The following is a 19,882-nucleotide window of genomic DNA, read 5'->3' as shown; positions in this document are numbered from 1 at the left end:
ACGTACCTTGAGACGTTCCGTACAACAGGGCATAGCAGCAAATATGTCATAGCTGTACATGGTGCCAAGGACCAAACTGGAACCATCCCATGGTTGAGTGCAGCAACGACAACGCACGGGAGCATTGCCGCTACCTTCAAGGCAACTCATGCAGACGGCCGATAGGAATTGCGTACGACCTTCGACTTTTACCTGCAACGAATGCAAAGAATCTTTTCTAACATAGTTCATTCTTTGAATTCTTGAACCTCCCTCTATCTTTTTTTTATAGTTGGATTAAATATTCATTTAACAGTCATTGCATAAATCTGTTTGATGTGTTAGAGACACAATGATATGAAAGACCATAAAAAATACAAAAAAACTATTTACTGGAAAAATCGGATATTATTTTTTTGATAATTCAATATAATCGTTTCAAGAAGTATCCTAATGGATTCTCTGATAATAAGAATTATTATTAACTTTACCTCAGCACAAGCCGGAGAATGTTGTCGTGGCGATAGAAAGAAAGTGCCGTCTACCAAAGGATACCGATCAAAGACAAGCATGGCGGCACGACAAAGAACGCAAGAGACTCTGGACCACTGCAATGCTGCCAAAGTCGATAAAATGAAGCATCTGGTATCGTCGTTGCCGTGATTACCCTCATCCTCCATCTGAAAACATCGAGTATTATCATCGTTAATACTTTATATGGTTGAACGAACGAACATTTTACACCATTATTTCGAACAATTATTTTTTGAAATATTATAAAACTTCTCGTGTTAACAATACGTATAATTAAACATTCATAAAAAGAAAATGAATTCACAACTTTTTCAAAGATTTCTCTTCTTCGTGTAAAAGTGTAAGTAATTCTTTAAAAAAAAAAAAAAGTGACTTGCTATTCGTTAAATAAATTCAAAAGGGCATGTGCCATAACGAAGGAGTTCTTCCGACCGTGATAAACAACAAATGAAGAGAGAAAGAATGTACAAGAGAGAGTAAACGAAATTTATGAAATAACCGAAGATTTCTTTCTTCCTCTTTCTCTCTTATTTTTTTTTTTTATCTATATAAATATATATATAAAAAGATCCTTTTCATAAAATAAATTGAAATTTAGGAAGATATTACGAGATTTTATAACACGAAATTCATGAAATACGAATAGCGTGAAAGAGATTGAAGAAAGGGGAAAGAGAAAGAAAGTCTCTTTTCAAAGTTCCCATCCAGAGTGCGTACGGTGTCTATATATTTTACTCGGCACGATCGATAGAGCTGTGAACTCGTGCCCGTGAACGTGACCTCGAAAAATAGTTAAGGGAAGTCATATCTATCTCTGTTTTTCTCTTTTCTCTTTCTCCGTATTTTATGATCCGTTGAAAATAGAAGTTCTTGCGATCGATGAGAAACCGCTCAATAAATTTGAAATTTTCCTTTTCTTCCACTTTTAAATTCACAACGGACTAGACGTCCGTCTTTCTACCTCGTAGACCTTGTCGTCTTCGTGGATAATGTGAAAGTGTATGAAAAATTGACGAAAAGGGAAAGCAGACTGAGGGAGAATATTTTTGGAGTGAATACACACGTGACCGTTTCTTCTCTTTTTCTTTTTTCTCTCTCTCTCTCTCTCTCTCTCTCTCTCTCTCTCTCTCGCTCTTTCTTTTTTTTATTTATTCACAAAGAGATATCATCGGGATATATCCACAGTGCTATGTTTCTACTGTTTGGAGAGAAACTGAGAGGAGGGCTCGTCGATTGGCAAGAATACCCGTTCGAAGAGGGACGCCGATGAGCATGTAGAAAGAGAGTGGAGAGGATAGGGGAAAAGAAAAAAAAAGAAAAGTATAGGAAGGAGAGGGAGGGAGCGAGGGAGGGAGGGAGAGAGAGAGAGTTCGTCTGGGAACATACTCGAGGACTTTCGTTGGCAAGCCCGATAATTCCTTGGACCAGGTCGATAGTTTAGAGAAAGGACTACCTATGTCATCACTTACATACATTCGTCTCGATCCGCCTGACAAAAATTGCCGTTCACTTCTTATTTATATCTACTTCGTAATGTATCGAAGAAAATTAAATTATCATATTTCATTTATTTAATACGATTCTGAAAATATCATCGATGCGATCGTTCATTTAATAAATTTTTTCATACGACGCAAATAATGACATTAGTGTAATTTCTTTTTTTTTTTTTTTTTTTTTTTTTGTTGTAGTCATACTGCCCTCGGAAGAATAAAAATAAAATTCAATAAGGATATTATTTAATTAATATTGGATAAGGAAATTGAAGACGGCCAGATAATCGAACTTCACATTATTTTTCGTTCAGAATGATGGGTCAATGGTAAATAAATGGAAATAAATCGTATCTTTGAAAGATCAAAAACGTATACGACATAGACGGGGATCAATGTTCGCAAAGATTAGATAGTAAAGGGAGATGGAAGAAAGAAGAAGCGCTCATCGTACTGGGCTTATCGAAAATGGAAAAGTTATATGGAAAAAAGGATACGTGAGTAGTACAAACGTCGCACATCAATACATAGATACATTCTTAGCGGGCTTTTGCGCCGGCGTTGCGGATTATTGGAATTCAATAATACGCGAGCGATACAAATATAATAAATATAAAAATCACCCTTCGACGGTATGCTCGACGGCGCAAAATAATAAAGAAGGGAAATATCGAGGGCTAAAGTATAGAGGGCTGAAATATACTCGAAAGTAAATACAACATTCAAAACGTCCTCGCCATTTCCTCACTACCCAAACCTCTATTACCATTTGTATTAGTTGAATTCTCGTTGATAATTATGAGAAAAATTCTCTTTATTGACCAAAAAAATGTACAGTATTTAATATTATAATTTAATTTCTTACATCTATGATAGTTTCTTACATATAGGACAGTATGGATTGCCGCAAAAGATGTTCCAAAGAAGGGTAAAAAAAAAAAAGAAACAAGACCGCTTAGTTTATATACCCGGTAGTATAAAATGACCTGTAAAGAAGAGGGTTTAAAAAAGGGTGATGGAAGCGTGGTGAAAAAGGGCCCCATTGGGATTTCCAGGGTACTCTTAAAAACGCTCTTATCTGAAGTCTTAACGCTGTTGCCAAACGACCATTGGCTCCCGGACGTTAAAGAATAGTATATAGAAAAAGCGTAAAATTTGTTACGATTGGATCCGGCTAGTTTCCGCATCTGCTCCAAGGTATGAAAAGGGGAGATGATGACATTCTCTGTAGAAAAAAGAAAAATAAAATATTGCCTGTTCTTTATAAAAAAAAATCGTTATTACAATTAAAATAATAACAAAAGAGTAATATAAATTTAGAAATCAAATATAATCGAATAGAAACGAATAAAAATGCATTCAACAGTAGATAATATATTGTACTTACGAGATATTCATATATGAAATCAAATGTCGACTGTATCAAAATAAAAAGATAAAAAGAGAATATCTTTTTCCTTTTTCCTTTAAAACGATTTTTGTTTCAAGTTTTGTCTCCATGACTTTTGATCCCAAGGATATTGCCTTTGATATATTTCCATTTATTATTAGTATATAGAGATCTTAGTTGTATATCTAGAGATGAGATTTAAGATACTTTGAATTGTTTCAAATCTGTTTTTTTATTTAGATGACAAATTCAAATCACTTCGAATCTGATTAGAAATATGCCAAGTTATGAAAGTCTTGATAAGTCTTGATTCTTTTGTTACTTTCGTTGTTCTATCAACAATGAACTCGCGATGAAAACGTAGAATCCCTTCGAATTTGTATCATAACTTTGAATTTGATTCCAATCCAATATTTTTGAAATTCTTCATCATCAACTCCATACGTTTCAAAGTCTCAAAAGTTTCGATAAATTTTAAAAACTTGATAAGCATCCAATATCTTACAAGTTTTTTGATTACTTTATTTCAAGTAGTATCATTGTATTTCAAGTAGTATTTATTTTTAAGTAGTATCATTGATATAAAACATTACAATATATAATAGATATACTGAGAATGAGAGAAAAGAAATAATATAAAAAAAATTAATTCACTACTTATTCGTATTATTTATTATTTAATAATAAAATCGTATTTAAAGTTTAACATCATGTAATATAATATATATGTGTGTGTATATATAAATTCGCGGCTTTTTTATTTTTAACTTTAAGATGTTTCACTTTAACAATAAAATGTATACATAAAAAAAATTATAAAAAACGGAAAGCAAGTAGTGAGTGTATATCACGTAAATGCTCGGATTCAAGTTCGATTTCGAATTATAATGAATAATTCAAATGTATAAGAAGTCTAATCAGTATCAAATAAAATATATTAAAACATAAAATACCTTAAATAAAATCTTGTTACTAAACGAGAAATAAATATGTAGCGTTGTTAAACTTTTGCAACGAAAGTTACAAAAATGACTTTTATGCGTTGTAAGGTTGGAATTATGTTCGAAGCCACAATACGTGCGAAACAAAGTACCACGGATTTTATAGCGTGAGTCCATTGTCACTCTAACAACAAAACTGACAAAAAATTAACGATTTGTCAAGATTTCGTAACCTATATCAACAACTTTAAGCTTCGAATAAACTTTGAATCAATCGAAATTGTTGTCATGTTTTCTGTTTCATCATGTTTTTGAAGCATTTCATGTTCTATCAACTACATAATAGTAGCAGTAGTAATTTACGTCACTCAGCTGATAAACTTACATAGATTCTAGAAATTTATGTAGGTTACTCTATCAATACACTTACAAAATATTATATAGGTCAGCAGGTCATATAAATAATCTTTATTTATATAAGAAATAAAAACTTTAAAAATATTTATTTTAAAAATTACAAATTCTACTTTTTAACTATATTATTAATAATTATTAAAAATTTTCTATAAATAATTTTTGAATTTTTAAACTAACTTTTGTTTTAAACTAACTAACATTAAATAATTTATAATATGTGCACGGAGATATGTATTCAATAATTTGTTACAAAAGTTTTCAAAACCAACTTCTATTTTATATAAACGCACAAAATTATATTTTTTCTTGTAAGATAAAATACTGAAGGGGGGATAATGTAAAAAATAATGTAAAAAGAAAACTTTCCTTATAATTTACCATTCATAGTCGCCTGTATAAACAATTGTTATTATTATTATTATATAATATTATATATAATATATACATATATATATAAGGTTTTGAAAAAGAAAAATATATGAGTTAAGAACAAAAGCAAGAATGAGTGAGTGAGTGAGTGAGTGAGTGAGTGAGTAAGAGAGAGAGGAGAGAGAGAGAGAGAGAGAGAGAGAGAGAGAGAGAGAGAGAGAGAGAGAGAGAGAGAGAGAGAGAGAGAGAGAGAGAGAGAGAGAGAGAGAGAGAGAGAGAGAGAGAGAGAGAGAGAGAGAGAGAGAGAGAGAGAGAGAGAGAGAGAGAGAGAGAGAGAGAGAGAGAGAGAGAGAGAGAGAGAGAGAGAGAGAGAGAGAGAGAGAGAGAGAGAGAGAGAGAGAGAGAGAGAGAGAGAGAGAGAGAGAGAGAGAGAGAGAGAGAGAGAGAGAGAGAGAGAGAGAGAGAGAGAGAGAGAGAGAGAGAGAGAGAGAGAGAGAGAGAGAGAGAGAGAGAGAGAGAGAGAGAGAGAGAGAGAGAGAAAGAGAGAATGGAAGAACAAGGGAACTTGCAGGGATCCTTGTTCTTCTTAGCGGATTTACGAGTTCGAGGACAAAGAATCCTAAGGACTAGAAAGAGAGAGAGAGAGAGAGAAAAGGAGAAAAAAAGAAAGGAAGAGAGAACGGAAGAGAGGATGAGAAGGGGGAAGGATAGCACGTGCTCCGTCGGCTGGAAAGGAGCCAGGGAGACTTGATAAGACGAGAGGAAACTTTTCGTGGAAACTTTCCCTGCTCTTAGCTCTATATAGTCCTTCCCTCACCCTTTTCCTTCCCCCAAGGGAATCCGCAATGCAAGTGACCTACTGTCGTCGTAGCCTTGTACCAGGGCAAGTCAAATCGAACAAAGAAACCCTCTTCACTGTGCTCCTTCTCGCATGAAAATAATCGATTGATTCTATTTCCCTCTCGTTTTCTCTTTCTTATTCTTACTACGAACATCTACTACTCTCTGACTTTCTTCTCTCACTTTTTTTTCTTCCTTTCGCTTTCTTCTTTACAGAATATTTTCTAAATGGTCGAAATAAAATCATTAGATCGATATTATTTTTCTATGTTATTTCGCTTAAATATATTCATACGAATAAAACAAATTATATTGTTCCATCCGTATAATTTATAGTTACAATTTTGACAAAATTCACGTAAAATAAACAAACATGAATTTTACTAAGAAATAGGAAAAGAATACAAAAAAGAAAAAGAAAAGAAAATAGTAGTAATACGGTGTCTCGAAGTGATTTTCCCAGAGCTTTACAAGATTTTTTCCTCGTAATCTCCTTCCGTTTTGCCCCGACTAAGCGGCTTACTCTCGATTTCCGCGTGGAAAGGCGATTACACGTAATTGCGATTGGTACAAAGAAAAAGAAAATATAAAGAAAGTCTCGGTCCTGTTCTTTCGCCAAATCAACTCTAATTGTAAAACTTATGGCGTGAGTTTTCTTTACGAAAGATTTGAAAGAAAAATCATCAACCAGTATCAATCATAATAAGAAAAAGCATATGAATTTTTATTTTAAGTTACGAAAATTAATTCGGTTCAGTATTAACAAGTAATACAACGATAACAATGATCGAGAATAATGCACAGATAACATTCGTTTGTTTTATATAACTCTCTCTCTCTCCTTTGTTGTCTGCCTATATTTTCTCCGTTGTTCTGATTCTTTTTCATTTCTTACACATACATTGATATCAATTATGTAAAAGAAATCTTTGTTCTTTTCACGAATATATAATACATACGTATGTAAATACGTCTACCTACTATCTTATCCTTATCACGAATCATTGGATCGATTCAATCGTATAAAAATTTTCCTTCGAAAGGCTCAGAGAGTTCTTACAATCCTAGATTTTAATCATCATAGAAATAAACAATTTATTTTTTATAAAATTAAGCCGATCCTGATAGGAAGAGTCCACAACTTTGATACGATTTTCAGTAAAAGATAGCGACTACTATTCCTAGCACTAAAAGCATCTCCCTCTCTTGGATCATAGGCGGAATTGAAAGGGCCGAGATAATAAACCGATTGGATCTTTCTCACAAAGAGATAGCTTTTTCACGCAGGATGACTTCGATAGTGCTATCGTCTCCAAATCGACAGAGGTCGGATCGAAATTTTGCTTGAAATCAAATAGAGATGAAAAGAGAAAAAAAGAGGGGTGGCAGGGAGAGAGCAGGCACAAGACCCACGTTATTTTGTCTTTTGTCAAATTTCAATAAGATCTTAATCTCTACGTCGATTGGGAAAATGAATTTGATGCTTTTGTAAGGATAAAAATATGATTACGGTACTATCCTCTCCCTTTCCCTCTCTCTTTTTGATTACGAAAAGTAATCGGATGAAAAGGCACGAGTTGCTTTTCAAGGAGAAATATACGAGATATGGCAGAGGATTTATTTTACAACGGTGAGAGAACGAAAATAGACGCATGGAGAGGAAACAAGAGAAACTTGCTTTTCTACGGCAAAGATAGCAGACGACTCTTATCCTCCCTCTTTTTCCCTCCTGCCGAGCTTTCCGACGCTAAAACACCGATCAACGTAAATTCATACGACAGATTTTCGCCCGAGGCGAGGCACCCTAACCGTGACTATCCATAAAAATCTATGTCCCTTCCACTAAGGGAGATTGCAACAACGTTCAACGCTACCAGACACGACTATATATCACATGCCATAGCACTATACTCATCCCACTCGAATGTATGTACATACTACACCCACGGAGCGAACCTTTTTCTCTTCTTTTGTTTTTTTTCCTTTCCTTCTTTCTTTCTTTCTTTCTTTCTTTCTTTCTTTCTTTCTTTCTTTTTTATTTCCATCTTCCTAGTCCCTTCCCTTTCTCCTTCCACCATCCTTCCCATCCTTTTCTCCTTAGCTTCTACGATGTATGAGGCGTTTCTTAATGCCGGCGATTTGTTCTTACCTCCAAACAGAACCTCAATATCATCAGGCTATCTTCAAATCATTTCATGTTCGTTCGTGTAACCCGTCTGGAGAATGAAATGTTCTTTAAAACTACTTGCTCGAAATCACCAACCGAGAACGTGATAGGCTTGCAAAAATTTCATGAGAAATGTTCTATTTCTCTTAATATATATATATATATATATATATATATATATATATATATATATTTATATATATATAAAACAAGAAAACATAGGAAAAAGACTCATTGGGAAATTCTCAATGCGTTCGTCCCTCTTCTCGAGACAAAGGGTAAGAGAAGAAAGAAGAAAACAAAAGAATGAGGAAAGGCATGACGATATTTTCCTTCTCTTTCTTCTTTCATCGTCGAACGTTGTTGTCTAGCCTCCTTTTAAACGGTTATCCTCTCATCGTCCCGTAAAAATCGTTCGACCGGAAATCCCTTCGATATCTTCATTCCCGAGATATTTTTCCTTGAGACTTGAACGTTTCAACTATACGAAGGAGAAGGAGGATGATAGAAAACGAATAGAATTAGTACGTAGACAAAGTGGAAGAGGCACAGTTGAGAGAGGTAAAAGTCTTTCAAGACAACAACGAAACAAGAGCGGACACATTTGTAGTAGACCAAGAGAAAGAGAGAGAGAGAGAGAAAGGCCTTTCGAGGAAATTGTGCCGTCGGCTCAAGAAACTTCGAGCAATCGCTCTAATCGTCAGACGGCTACTACTACTACTACTACTACTGGTATCACCATCACCACCACCATAACCACCGTCATTACTACTACTACTCGGATTCGAGGTTAATCATTCCAAAAGTGGTTTTACCCTCACCCTTATCTTCTCCATTTCTCGCATTGTTTCGCTCAGAGAAGCACTGAATTTCAAGGAAAGTTATTTCTCGAGTATCTGCTAATATACGAATGTCTGATTCCGCAAACAATAACTTACCGTCTCATGACAATGTTCGTTTATCCATAGAATAGTTATATTCAATGTTTTTGTTAAGTAAATATAACAAAAAGAATTATAGTTAATTGCCGATCGTTACGTTAATTAATAGTTCATAAGAAAAGAAATTTGATAAAACTTAATGATCCATTCGTTTTTATTATTACGCGCGCCTTTCATTTACAGCGAGTTCTGTGTTAATTGAGATCTCGTGAAAAAAAAATCTGGCGACCGTAATTAACCATTATCCACCAGCAAGAAAGCTGAGCTTTACTTTGGATTACGTGAAAATTTATTTACTCAGAAAAGTATTTAATGCCGGATTTGGATTTTTCTTCAAAGGCAAAGATCGTTTAAAGCGTAAACGAGCTTTGGTAATGATGATCGTCATACGTATGCGTTTCCGTAAATTCTAATGCACATAGATACACGCACACGCTCAACCATCCCCGTTTTACTCGGAACACGGCTAATTACAGAGTGATTTCGTGCGACACGCGGCCCACGAAATTGGAAGGAAAATTATAAATAACGAGGTCGAAATATCGCATCGGGCCACCCGAAACATCCCTCTGCCTCACCCTTTTCCCCACCTTTTGCCGGCCGATAATGCGAAGGAGGCGTGGAAACGCGATTTAGAACTTTCACCGTCCCTACGAGACTTCCTAATTACTCGTTTAAGATAAGATTGTCATCAAACCTTCAGCATGGCGCGGACGTGATTAACGACGGCCCTTAAAGGGCCGAGCGGCGAGAGTCAGCGAACGAAATCAGTGTTGGAGCGTGATTTTCGCGGAGCCGGTGCTTAAGGGGTGAAAGTTAATTCGCGTTATGTCACCTACTTAAACTCCTCGACGTCCGACGTAATTCTTTATTTCTTCCAAGATAACGCCTCGTTATCTTCGAAAATGTATTCAACTAAGTCTTAAAAGCATAAAGAATTCTTTTTAAGAGTTGTAGAATTTTACTTTTAAATGACAACAGGACTAAAGGACAATTTATATGAAACCATTTTTGGAAAATTATTCAACGGCTTGTCTAGGTACTAATAGTAAAAAATAATCCCTTTGAATGACGTCTCTTACGATACCAATATGCAAAAAGAAATCCGGAATTGGAGGACTTATCCTAAGTGACTGCACCCCTGCAGCTCTTTCCTTCCAACCCTCCTAACATGCTCTCTCTCGCTCTCGCGCAAGAGCTTAAGAGCTCTTCCCGACTAAGAGGCTTTACCAGCACTTAACGTTGATATTTTATTAAATATAATTCGCATCCTTTAACTGAACGTTAGTCCTCCACCGCGATATTCCAGTGCTAGTCGCGATAGATAGGGTAAGACTCTTATGATCTTCGATCATCTTTTTTTAAAGACAAAATAAAAAAAAAGAGATCCTAGATTCGAAAAAAAAAAAGAAAAATTACTCGAAACCAACTCGATCTCATTTTGCGTTATCTCGTCGTCGCAAGAAAATAAAAAAAAAAAAAGTGAGATAAAAAAATCGTGCCTTAAACTCGTTTGTCGAACCATTAACGAAGTCTTTAGCAACATTGTTTGGCACGAGAAAGGTGTACACGTTTAACGAGCCAATTTCCACATAAGAACCACGCTCCCAAACAATTATTACTCTCTATCTGAAAACTAACGTTTTTTTAATTCGCTCTTTACTTCATGAATATCGAAAATTCTAATTAAACGTGAAAAACTTTTTCGCTGTAGCGAAATACAAAAGAATTCTTATTATTATCGTCAACTTTGAAGAATTTTAAAGAAAATTTCGCTTGCTGTTGTTAAATTATCTTGTTTTTATTCTTTAATTCAATTTATTTATAACTTTACACTGAAGCTTTATTAACGTTCATATAGAACATAATCATTCTAATCAAGAGAATGATTAACCCATTCGAGAAACGCGCGATGACGAACACAGCCTCCAAATGTTATCTTATTGCATGCTCGTCTAGTGACACATCTAATCCTGACTACTTCGTCTCAAATAGATCAGCGTCAACTTTCTTAGTCAAACTTTCATTGTATATTTTGGCAAACTCTTGAGGAACTCTTTACACTGTCTCGTTTACAAAGAATATGAAAATTTTCGATAAAGCGGAAAAATATACAAACAGAGAGAGAGAGAGAGCGGGGGGAGGAGAGAGAGAAGAGAGAGGGAGAGAGAGAGAGAGAGAGAATTAATGAACAAAAATAACAAAGAACTACAAAGAATACAAGGAGAAAGATGATGAGCAAGTTCAACGCACTGACTGTCTTTTTCCGTCATTGTCATTCTACACGATTATTCGCAACTTCCTTCGATGATCGGTAAGCCACGAGACGACAAGGTCGTGGCTCGTCTATACCGAGCCCAGAATGCGTCTGAGAAGATTTTCTTCAGCCTCGGGAAAAGTGCAACGCCCTGATCGTCTTTGTCGTCGTCGTCGTCGTCGTAGTTTTCGTCGTTATCGACTTCGTCATGGTCTCTCGAATTATTATCGTCGTCTTCATCATCGACCTGTCGTTTCTATGCATACGGGAAAATTGCTATAACGTGTGGCAATATGTAAACGGCTGACCTGGATTCGAGTGCGTTTTATTACACCGGATACGGTGCGACTATATTTATCCGTGCGCGCGCGTCTGTTCACTACCAGAGAGAAAAACATGTTCGTCGAAGCGACGCGATAACCACAGGACGGATACGTTAATCTGCAATAATTAGTCATATCACCGTCCTCGTACGACGACTAGATGACGATGAAGATGAAAACGTCGTGATTTTATGACTCTTTCTTCTTTTCTTTATTTCCTCCATTTCTTTCTTTGTCACGCAATAATCGAAACTAAAATTAATAATCGAAAGAAGTGGAAAGAATGGAAGTGAAAAGAAGTGAGAGTATGGGGGAGAGAGAGAGAGAGAGAGAGAAAGAGAGAGAGAGAGAGAAAAACAGAGAGAGAGAGATAGAGAGAGAGAGAGAGAGAGAGAGAGAAAGAAGTAAAAAAGCTTTGAGGATGCAACTAATTTATCTTAGTCTTATTCGAAAGACATCATTAATCATGACGTTGGTTTTCGATAGAGCTTATTAATGATCAAAATCAATATCGAGGCGAAATAATTTTCAACTAATTTTTTCAATAACATATTTAATACTAAGCAAATAATATATACGAATTTATTGTGATCAAGTGACCGTGTTCGTTTAATCGAAAAGCATGAACGATTCAAAACGTACAGGATTACGTAATCGAACACGTAATTCGATCATTTGATAATAATATTACTGCAAATAATTATGCAAACGATTTATCGATAAACCTAATTAATAAATTTGATAAACAAGTTAAAAGGAAAGGGTAAAGAGATTAACATCCCGTTGAGAGTCGATTATTGATATTGATTAACACTTTGTTAGAATCGATGAATTTAATCTACTTGAACTTTGGATACTGCTTTCTCTCATTCTTTATCACATATACGCATTTTGCTTATAACAATGAAACGAGAAAGAGCGAACTAATCGTGAGAGAAACTTCTTGTAGCAAAGCGTTTAAACCTTCGCTTTCATCGATTATCATCATTGCTGCTCGATAATCGCAGCAGCTGTTAACTCTCGTTGCACTCGATGTTAGAGAGAAAATAGTAGGGATAAGAACAGGAGAGACACATCTTTCTCTCTCTTTCTAAAATTCTCGTACAGTCAGTCTGTCTATCTGTCTGTCTGTCTGTCTATCTATCTTTCTTTCTTCCTCGCATAGAAAGCGTACGGGGAACTCGCGCAAAAGATATCTACATAGACTTAGCGTTGAGGCTAATGCACTCTAATCTAGTCTCTATAGGTAGAGACCCCTCAATGCCATTCACTGCACGTACGTATGCAGCCAATGCTCCGCGGACCGTGCAATGCACCGCCGTGAACCGCAGACCTTCGAGCTTCCCCCCCTTCTCTCCCTCACCCTCCCCCCCCCCCTCTCTCTCTCTCTCTCTCTCTAAATGCACGTCTGTAAACGTCTATGTTTCACTGTGTGCATTTCAGCGAGACGCGCGCTTTACGTATCGGAATTATTTGCTCAGCCCGATCGAACGCTGTTAAGTGACAGATACATACGTATAATTCTCTCTCTCTCTCTCTCTCTCTCTCTCTCTCTCTCTCTCTCTCTCTCACTCGCTCGCTTTCTGATCTCTCTAGCTCTTTAGTGATTTTATGCAATGCTCGATCATTAGACCTCTCTCTGTCCATAATTCTTTTTTTCTCTTATTCAATTCTTTGCGAAAACGAAGAAAGGAGGACATAGAAACAGCGACGTCCTCGAGAGATCTCTCTTTCGACTCTCCTGAGAGATATCCATTACTCGAGATCAAACGATCATCGGCAACTCCGTGGAAATCTAATCGCCCGATGATCTACCTCAACGTTAACTATCTCGTTTTAACGATCTACAGATACATCAAGGTTATAAAATTTAAATTGTAGTAAGAAAAATGAGACTGATTCCTAACACTTGAAATGAAGATGAAAAAAAAAAAAGAACCAAGTCCGATTAGAAATACATAATTTATTTCCAGAAAAATGGTAAACGGAGCCTTTTAACGGAGAAGAAATGAAATGTAAAAAGAAAAATAGAAAGAAAGATAAAGAGAAAAAATGAAAGGTAGCTTGGCAGATGTCGTCTGCGGATTACCATTAAGATACGTCTTCCTCGCGTTGTCTTCCCTCCCGGAGAGGAGTTTATTTATTCTCGCTTATACTACGATCATTCGAAGTGCGGTAGATAAGTAGAAATTAAATATTCATTTGGTAGAGAGAAAAGACGCTTTGTCGAAAAAGGGGAAAGCTTCACTGAAAATAATTAAAGGAAAAAAAAAAAAAAAAAAAAAAAAAAAAAAAGAAGACGAAGAGAAAAAGAAACAGAGGTATAAAAAAAAGAAATACATAAAATAATTGATATAGACTAATTTCAAGGTTAAATAAATAAAAAGAGAAACATTTATAAAACCGGAAATTGTTTAAAAGGAGAGAGAATATGTAGAAAGATTTGTTCCATTTGAACGATTTAAACGAAACTACTTGAATTGCGTAGTCAACGACGAGCGGAACGTAATCCAAAAAAAACTTACCCTCTTATGTTCCTTAAAATCCTCTCTTGTCATCCTTGAAATAAAACAACGAGGATGATAATAAGGAGGAGAAGAGGACAAGGAAAACTCTTGTTGGTGACGTCGTCATACATTATTAACGCTTGATCTGCCAATCTACCGGTAGCGGTACCACCAACGACGACTTTCGCATTGCTTTCATAAAAGTGTCGCTAACTTTGAAGAAGGTCTCATCAAAAGATTATATTCAAATTCACATATACTTTCAGACCGTGTTGGGGTAAGATTATGGATTTCTGGGTGATGGAGAGAAGTCATGCATTTTTATCCGACTAATTTCATTCATTGTTATTCTTTTATAAGTAAAGTTTTAATGGATGAGGAAATAAAAAAAAAAAAAAAAAAAGAGAGAATACACTGCGTACTATACATCGAATTATATTTCGAATATTACAGAAATAAAAATTAGCTTTTGAGTTAATTTTTATAATAGATTAGAAAAGTTGTCGACGAGAGTACCAAGGAGTAGAGTATTCCGGATTTTTTTTTTTTACGCAGAATTTTTATCCAGAACAAATAACAGAAATTGGATGGACGACGATAAGGGACACGTTAGTTTATGACTCATTTTCGTTTCTCGTTGAAATCCAAAAAAATTGTCGTGTACGTCGACCATCTCCTTGATGTCTCTTGGTAACGAAAAGAACAAGGGAGAGAGAGAAAGAGAGAAAGTGGGAAGAAACCTGACAGCCGGTGCACTCACATTATTAGGAACATAAAAGCCAATGTCGTACGTTTCGAGACAAAACGACGGTGTGCTGCTTCGTCGTTCATACCTCCTTCATCTTTACCAACCCTCACATTTTTTTCCTTTCCTCTCACAAAACGTTGAAAAATTCTTCTCTTTTCTCACTATCTTTTCTTTTCTTTTCTTTTTTTTCTCATTTATTGTCCATTGTCTCTCGACAATTTATACTTACAACCTTTATCCCTCAACTCGATTTAGTCATATTTCTTCTATTTGTTTATGTATATATTCTTATGACACTTGATAGTTATATCATTTTAACTACTTTTTCTCATATCTCGTATGTTATAGCTTTTCTTAAATAAATTTTATTTTCTAATTCTTCCTTTTGCATTTTCTTCAACTTACCGGAGAAGAACAAACAGAGAAAGAGAGAGAGAGAAAGAGAGAGAGAGAGAGAGAGAGAAAGAGAGAATGAGAGAGAGAGAAAGAGAGAGAATGAGAGAGAGAGAAAGAGAAAGAATGAGAGAGAGAGAGAGAGAGAGAGAGAGAGAAGCTTCAAAGATCCTTGAAAATATTTTTACACCAAGTCGATCTAAAGATAGAAGAGAACTGCTGTGAACCGCGTATGTGCCTCTCGTCGTCATCGTCATCATTGCGTTCGCGGGTTGCGGTCGTCGACGACAAGACACATCGTACCGTAAGGGAATAAAAATGATGCCTGCGAAGAAGAGGAAGAAAAGAGGGACAAAGAACGAAGATCACGACGATGCCTAAAAATTTCACTCGAAAGAAAACGCCCAAAGTATTTCGATGCCCTTATCTCATATATTTTTTTCCTTCGTTTATTCGTTTTTTCTTTCTTTCTTTCTTTCTTTCTTTTATTCTTTCTTTTCTTCTTTTTTTCGTCCCTTAAGATAATGTCAATAAAACAGTAGATCATTGCTCGAAAAGTCACCATATAAAATTAACGAATAGTACTCAAAAACATAAGATGATCTATGTTTGACAAAAAATTGCTATTTGATTCAATAACATAATACGTTGAATTTAAATTAGATTATCAGACTAGATTTTAAGTAATAATACCAAATAAATGATTATATCCAATGTTGTTTCAAATTTTCTCAAAAAGTAATAATACAAATTTCGAACAAAATGTCGTTCGTGACTATCGCTACGAGATATCGACGAGAGATTTCAAAAACTATTGAGAATCATATTCCACATATGTTTGCACGAATTGTTCCGGAATTTCAACGTTTCTCTTACTCTCTTACTCCTCTCTCTCTCTCTCTCTCTCTCTCTCTCTCTCTCTCTCTCTCTCTCTCTCTCTTTCTCTCTCTCTCTCTCTCTCTCTCTCTTTCTCTCTCTCTCTCACTCACTCTGTCACGTCGAGTTTTACGTCTGGAAAGTATCTAGCAACGTTTCCTTTGGAGGAATCGCGAGCGAAACGTCGAAGCGCGTAAAAGACGAACCGTAAAGTGAAAACACACGCAGAGATAGCAGAGGAAGAGAAAGAGAGAGAAAGATACATACATATACACACACACGCATACATACATACATATATACACACACATGCGCGCGCATACATACATACATATACACGCGCATACATACATACACACACGCGCGCATACACACACACACATACACATACAACGTACGTACATATACATACATATACATATACATACATACATACATACATACATACATACATACATATACATACACATACATACGTACATACATACATACGCCATACGCATATGCCATGCGTGCCGTCATGAAAGACCTCGAGAAAGAGACCGTGTGTACTGTGTCACGTCGCAAACAAGACGGGGGCGGAGAAAGCGTTGTAAAAGAATGTGAAATACGACTGGTATTACTGGTCGTCGATACGAAGAAAGAAGCTTTTCTTTTATCGGGACACCTTTATATATACTTTGTTCATCTTGATGTATTGACGGGTATACGTTCGATATTGAAATCAAGAATTTGATCATTTTTTTCTTTGCAATAATCAATTTATAAGAAAATTATTTGCATCATTAGCACATATATGTGCTCTCACATCACATTCACAGTGAAACAATAGATAATACAATGAGCACGAATACATCAGTATTATATAGTGTCTGTAATGTTAAATATTAAAAGACTAATAGAGGATATCATTAGAAATGAAACTGGACTAATGAGGACGTAATCAGATGCATGAAATGAAGAAAAAGGAAAAATAATGTACCCAAAGTAATGTACAATATTTTGGCTATCAATAATGTAAACTAATATTAAAAATTTGTCAAAGATAATGTTTATGAATTATTTCTAAGCGATAATGTTTATGAATTATTTCTATGCGATAATGTTTATATGTTATTTCTAAATGACGCATAATAATAGAAATATTTATCCTTCCATGAGGAAATTGTAACAGCTTTGTTTCTTTTTGTGTATTACAGACCACAAAAATTAGTTTTTCTATGTTTATTTTTATAGGATATAATTTTAACGCTAAAGATTATAATTTTAATATTTTTGAGTACTCGATGACTCTTTATTCATTAAAATTTGCTGATAAGAGTACATTTTAATATTTCTGTATAATGCGATGTGTTAACAATGACTCGTGAACAGAAACTTTATACATTGAAAAGTAAAATACGTCACGAGACGAAAAATAAAGAACGAGAGAGAGAGAGAGAGAGAGAGAGAGAGATCACCACCGTGCTTCTCGTTTATAAAAGAAAATATTTCTCTCTTCAAGATAAGATATCATAAATTTGCTTTATCACAAGGCGAATAGAAATATTATTCTCCTCGAAGAGGAACATTCACAACGGTTCGTTGCATCGGAATTATTATCGTCCTATCGAACGGGTATAGGGCTATCGAAATTGTTTGCATTACCATCGATCATGGTTGATTTAATGTTATGTAAATATATAATTTTACATGAATTGTATACAGTTCCAATTTGGTACAATTTTGATGCGTTTAAGTTTTTTTATTCTTTTGCAAAAAGTAAATGATTTCGGCAATCAAACTTAACTATGATCTTTGTTTCATTGTATATTATTTATAACGTTGATAGAAAAATTAATCTAAAGAGAGAAGAGAGATACTACGAAATAATGTATGTATATATGTATGTACGTATGCGTAGATCGTATAGACGCATAAATGAGAAGATTTACATGATTGGTTAGAACTCGGACATTAAGCGTAGGATCGATGCAACCACTGTTGCAATATTAACAGGCACAAAGAGTAAAATATAAAAAGAGAGGGAGAAGGAGAAAGAGAGATGGAGTGAGAACGTACTGCGAATTATGTATATGTAGTGCGTTTGACAGGTCGTCCCATGCAGACAGAAATGGACACAAAGTCCTCGTCGTTATCGGTCTCGCCCTTCGATGACACAGGGCCTGCTGTTAGTAATCTATCTAGAACGTGCTTCAAGTTCTTCAACGATTTCTATCAGCTATACGTTTCTACGAATCATCACAATCGATTTCACACAATAGAGTACAAATGGCCAAAATACTTTTTTTTACATACGAAATGATTTTAATAAGCAATAGTGTCGTCAATTGATTAATTAGTTATTTGGAACATCAGCGTACATCTCGAGGTCAATTCACGTAAGTATTGATATTCGGTACATAACAACGAGCAACGATCGGCGTTCAGCCTGAGTAATCGTCAGGATGAAGAAGAGGAGAAGGGGAAAATAAAGGTGGAGTCTAGCTCAGGTTCTTGGTTCTTGGCACGTACGTACGCCAATTTCTTTGACTCCCTGACGTTCACTGAACTTACGAGAACTTACTAACTTTCTTTGTAACGATGACATCGACTAGGCAAAAAAATTGAACAGGCATCGAACAGACATTCTAATAAGCAAAGATGTAATGGACCTATCTTGGATGTTGTCATATAATTTATTTATCATCTCCATATACGTATATATAAATTTATTTATAGATTTATTTATTTTCTCTAAATGTATTTTGTCGAGAAAATAAAAAGAGAAGAAAAGAAAATACAACAAAAATTAAAAATTACTTATATCATATTTTAATTTTGAATCGAGAAGATATGTTAAAAGAAGTCAATTTCGTAATTCTCATACATTTGGTTTTCTTGGAAACTTTGGTGAAAGGACAAAGAGACGACGGAGATTTTACATCATCGTAGCCATAATTCAGCCAGGGTTAATTATCGCAAGAACAAGATTTTTTCCCCGTTTAGTTATTATGCCCAAATAACGTTTATCGTTGAATCTTCGCTCGAAGAAGGAACAAACGAGCTGGTAGACTAGCAATTCGCTCTTGGTCTTGCTTTCGACCTGAATGACGTCATAGACGCGAGATAGCGATAGCTTATAATCACAACGACAATGGCGCTGATAGCTCGTGCTTTCTCTCTTTCTCTTAAAATTCTCAGTTTAGGTTGCCTTATATCCCGAGACCTTTGCCAACGACATTCTTCCTTCCATACGAACTTCATGCTAATGAGAGTAGTTAACACGTGTTTCTTGATTACACACTAATCGTTAATGAACAAGAAAAGATATTGTGTGTTGGACTCTGACTCAATAAGGAAGAATGTGCGTTAGGCGCCTAACACTGCATCTCAGTTACAATCGGATCACTCGTATTTTTACCTACGACGAGGACAATTATTCAAGTCGCGAGCGTCTGATTAACACATTGCGTTAAGAACGAAGAGAATGGACTTTTAATCATTTGTATACTTGAACGACTTCCCGCATATATTATTTTCTTTGTATTCATAAAAATCGATTCGTAGCAGGATAAAACATTTGCTCTTTCTTATCCATTCATCGATTCTGAAATGTGTCACCGAACAACAAGAAAACTAACAGACACACGCTAAAATTGCATTTCCGTGAGGCGTTCCATTATCAGAACAGTCTCGAACCGGATCATAAATCGAAGGCCTACGTT

The 19,882-nt window shown here is 35.5% G+C and overlaps 1 protein-coding gene across 1 annotated transcript in view; it reads right to left on the bottom strand.

Moving 5' to 3' along the window:
• The window catches only part of heca (hdc homolog, cell cycle regulator), a 122,741-nt gene that overhangs the window by 6,110 nt on the left and 96,749 nt on the right, over positions 1-19,882 (bottom strand). The window contains exons 3-4 of the mRNA XM_035873222.2: positions 471-659; positions 7-192 (exon numbers count right to left, since the gene is read on the bottom strand). Coding sequence (XP_035729115.1) covers positions 7-192; positions 471-659 — 375 coding nt within the window. The remainder of the gene's footprint in view (positions 1-6; positions 193-470; positions 660-19,882) is intronic.

The sequence above is a fragment of the Vespa mandarinia genome, chromosome 2, assembly GCF_050613455.1.
Source record: "Vespa mandarinia isolate Hongniang chromosome 2, ASM5061345v1, whole genome shotgun sequence".
NCBI classification, from domain to species: domain Eukaryota; kingdom Metazoa; phylum Arthropoda; class Insecta; order Hymenoptera; family Vespidae; genus Vespa; species Vespa mandarinia.
This window is presented reverse-complemented; position numbering and strand designations above follow the sequence as displayed.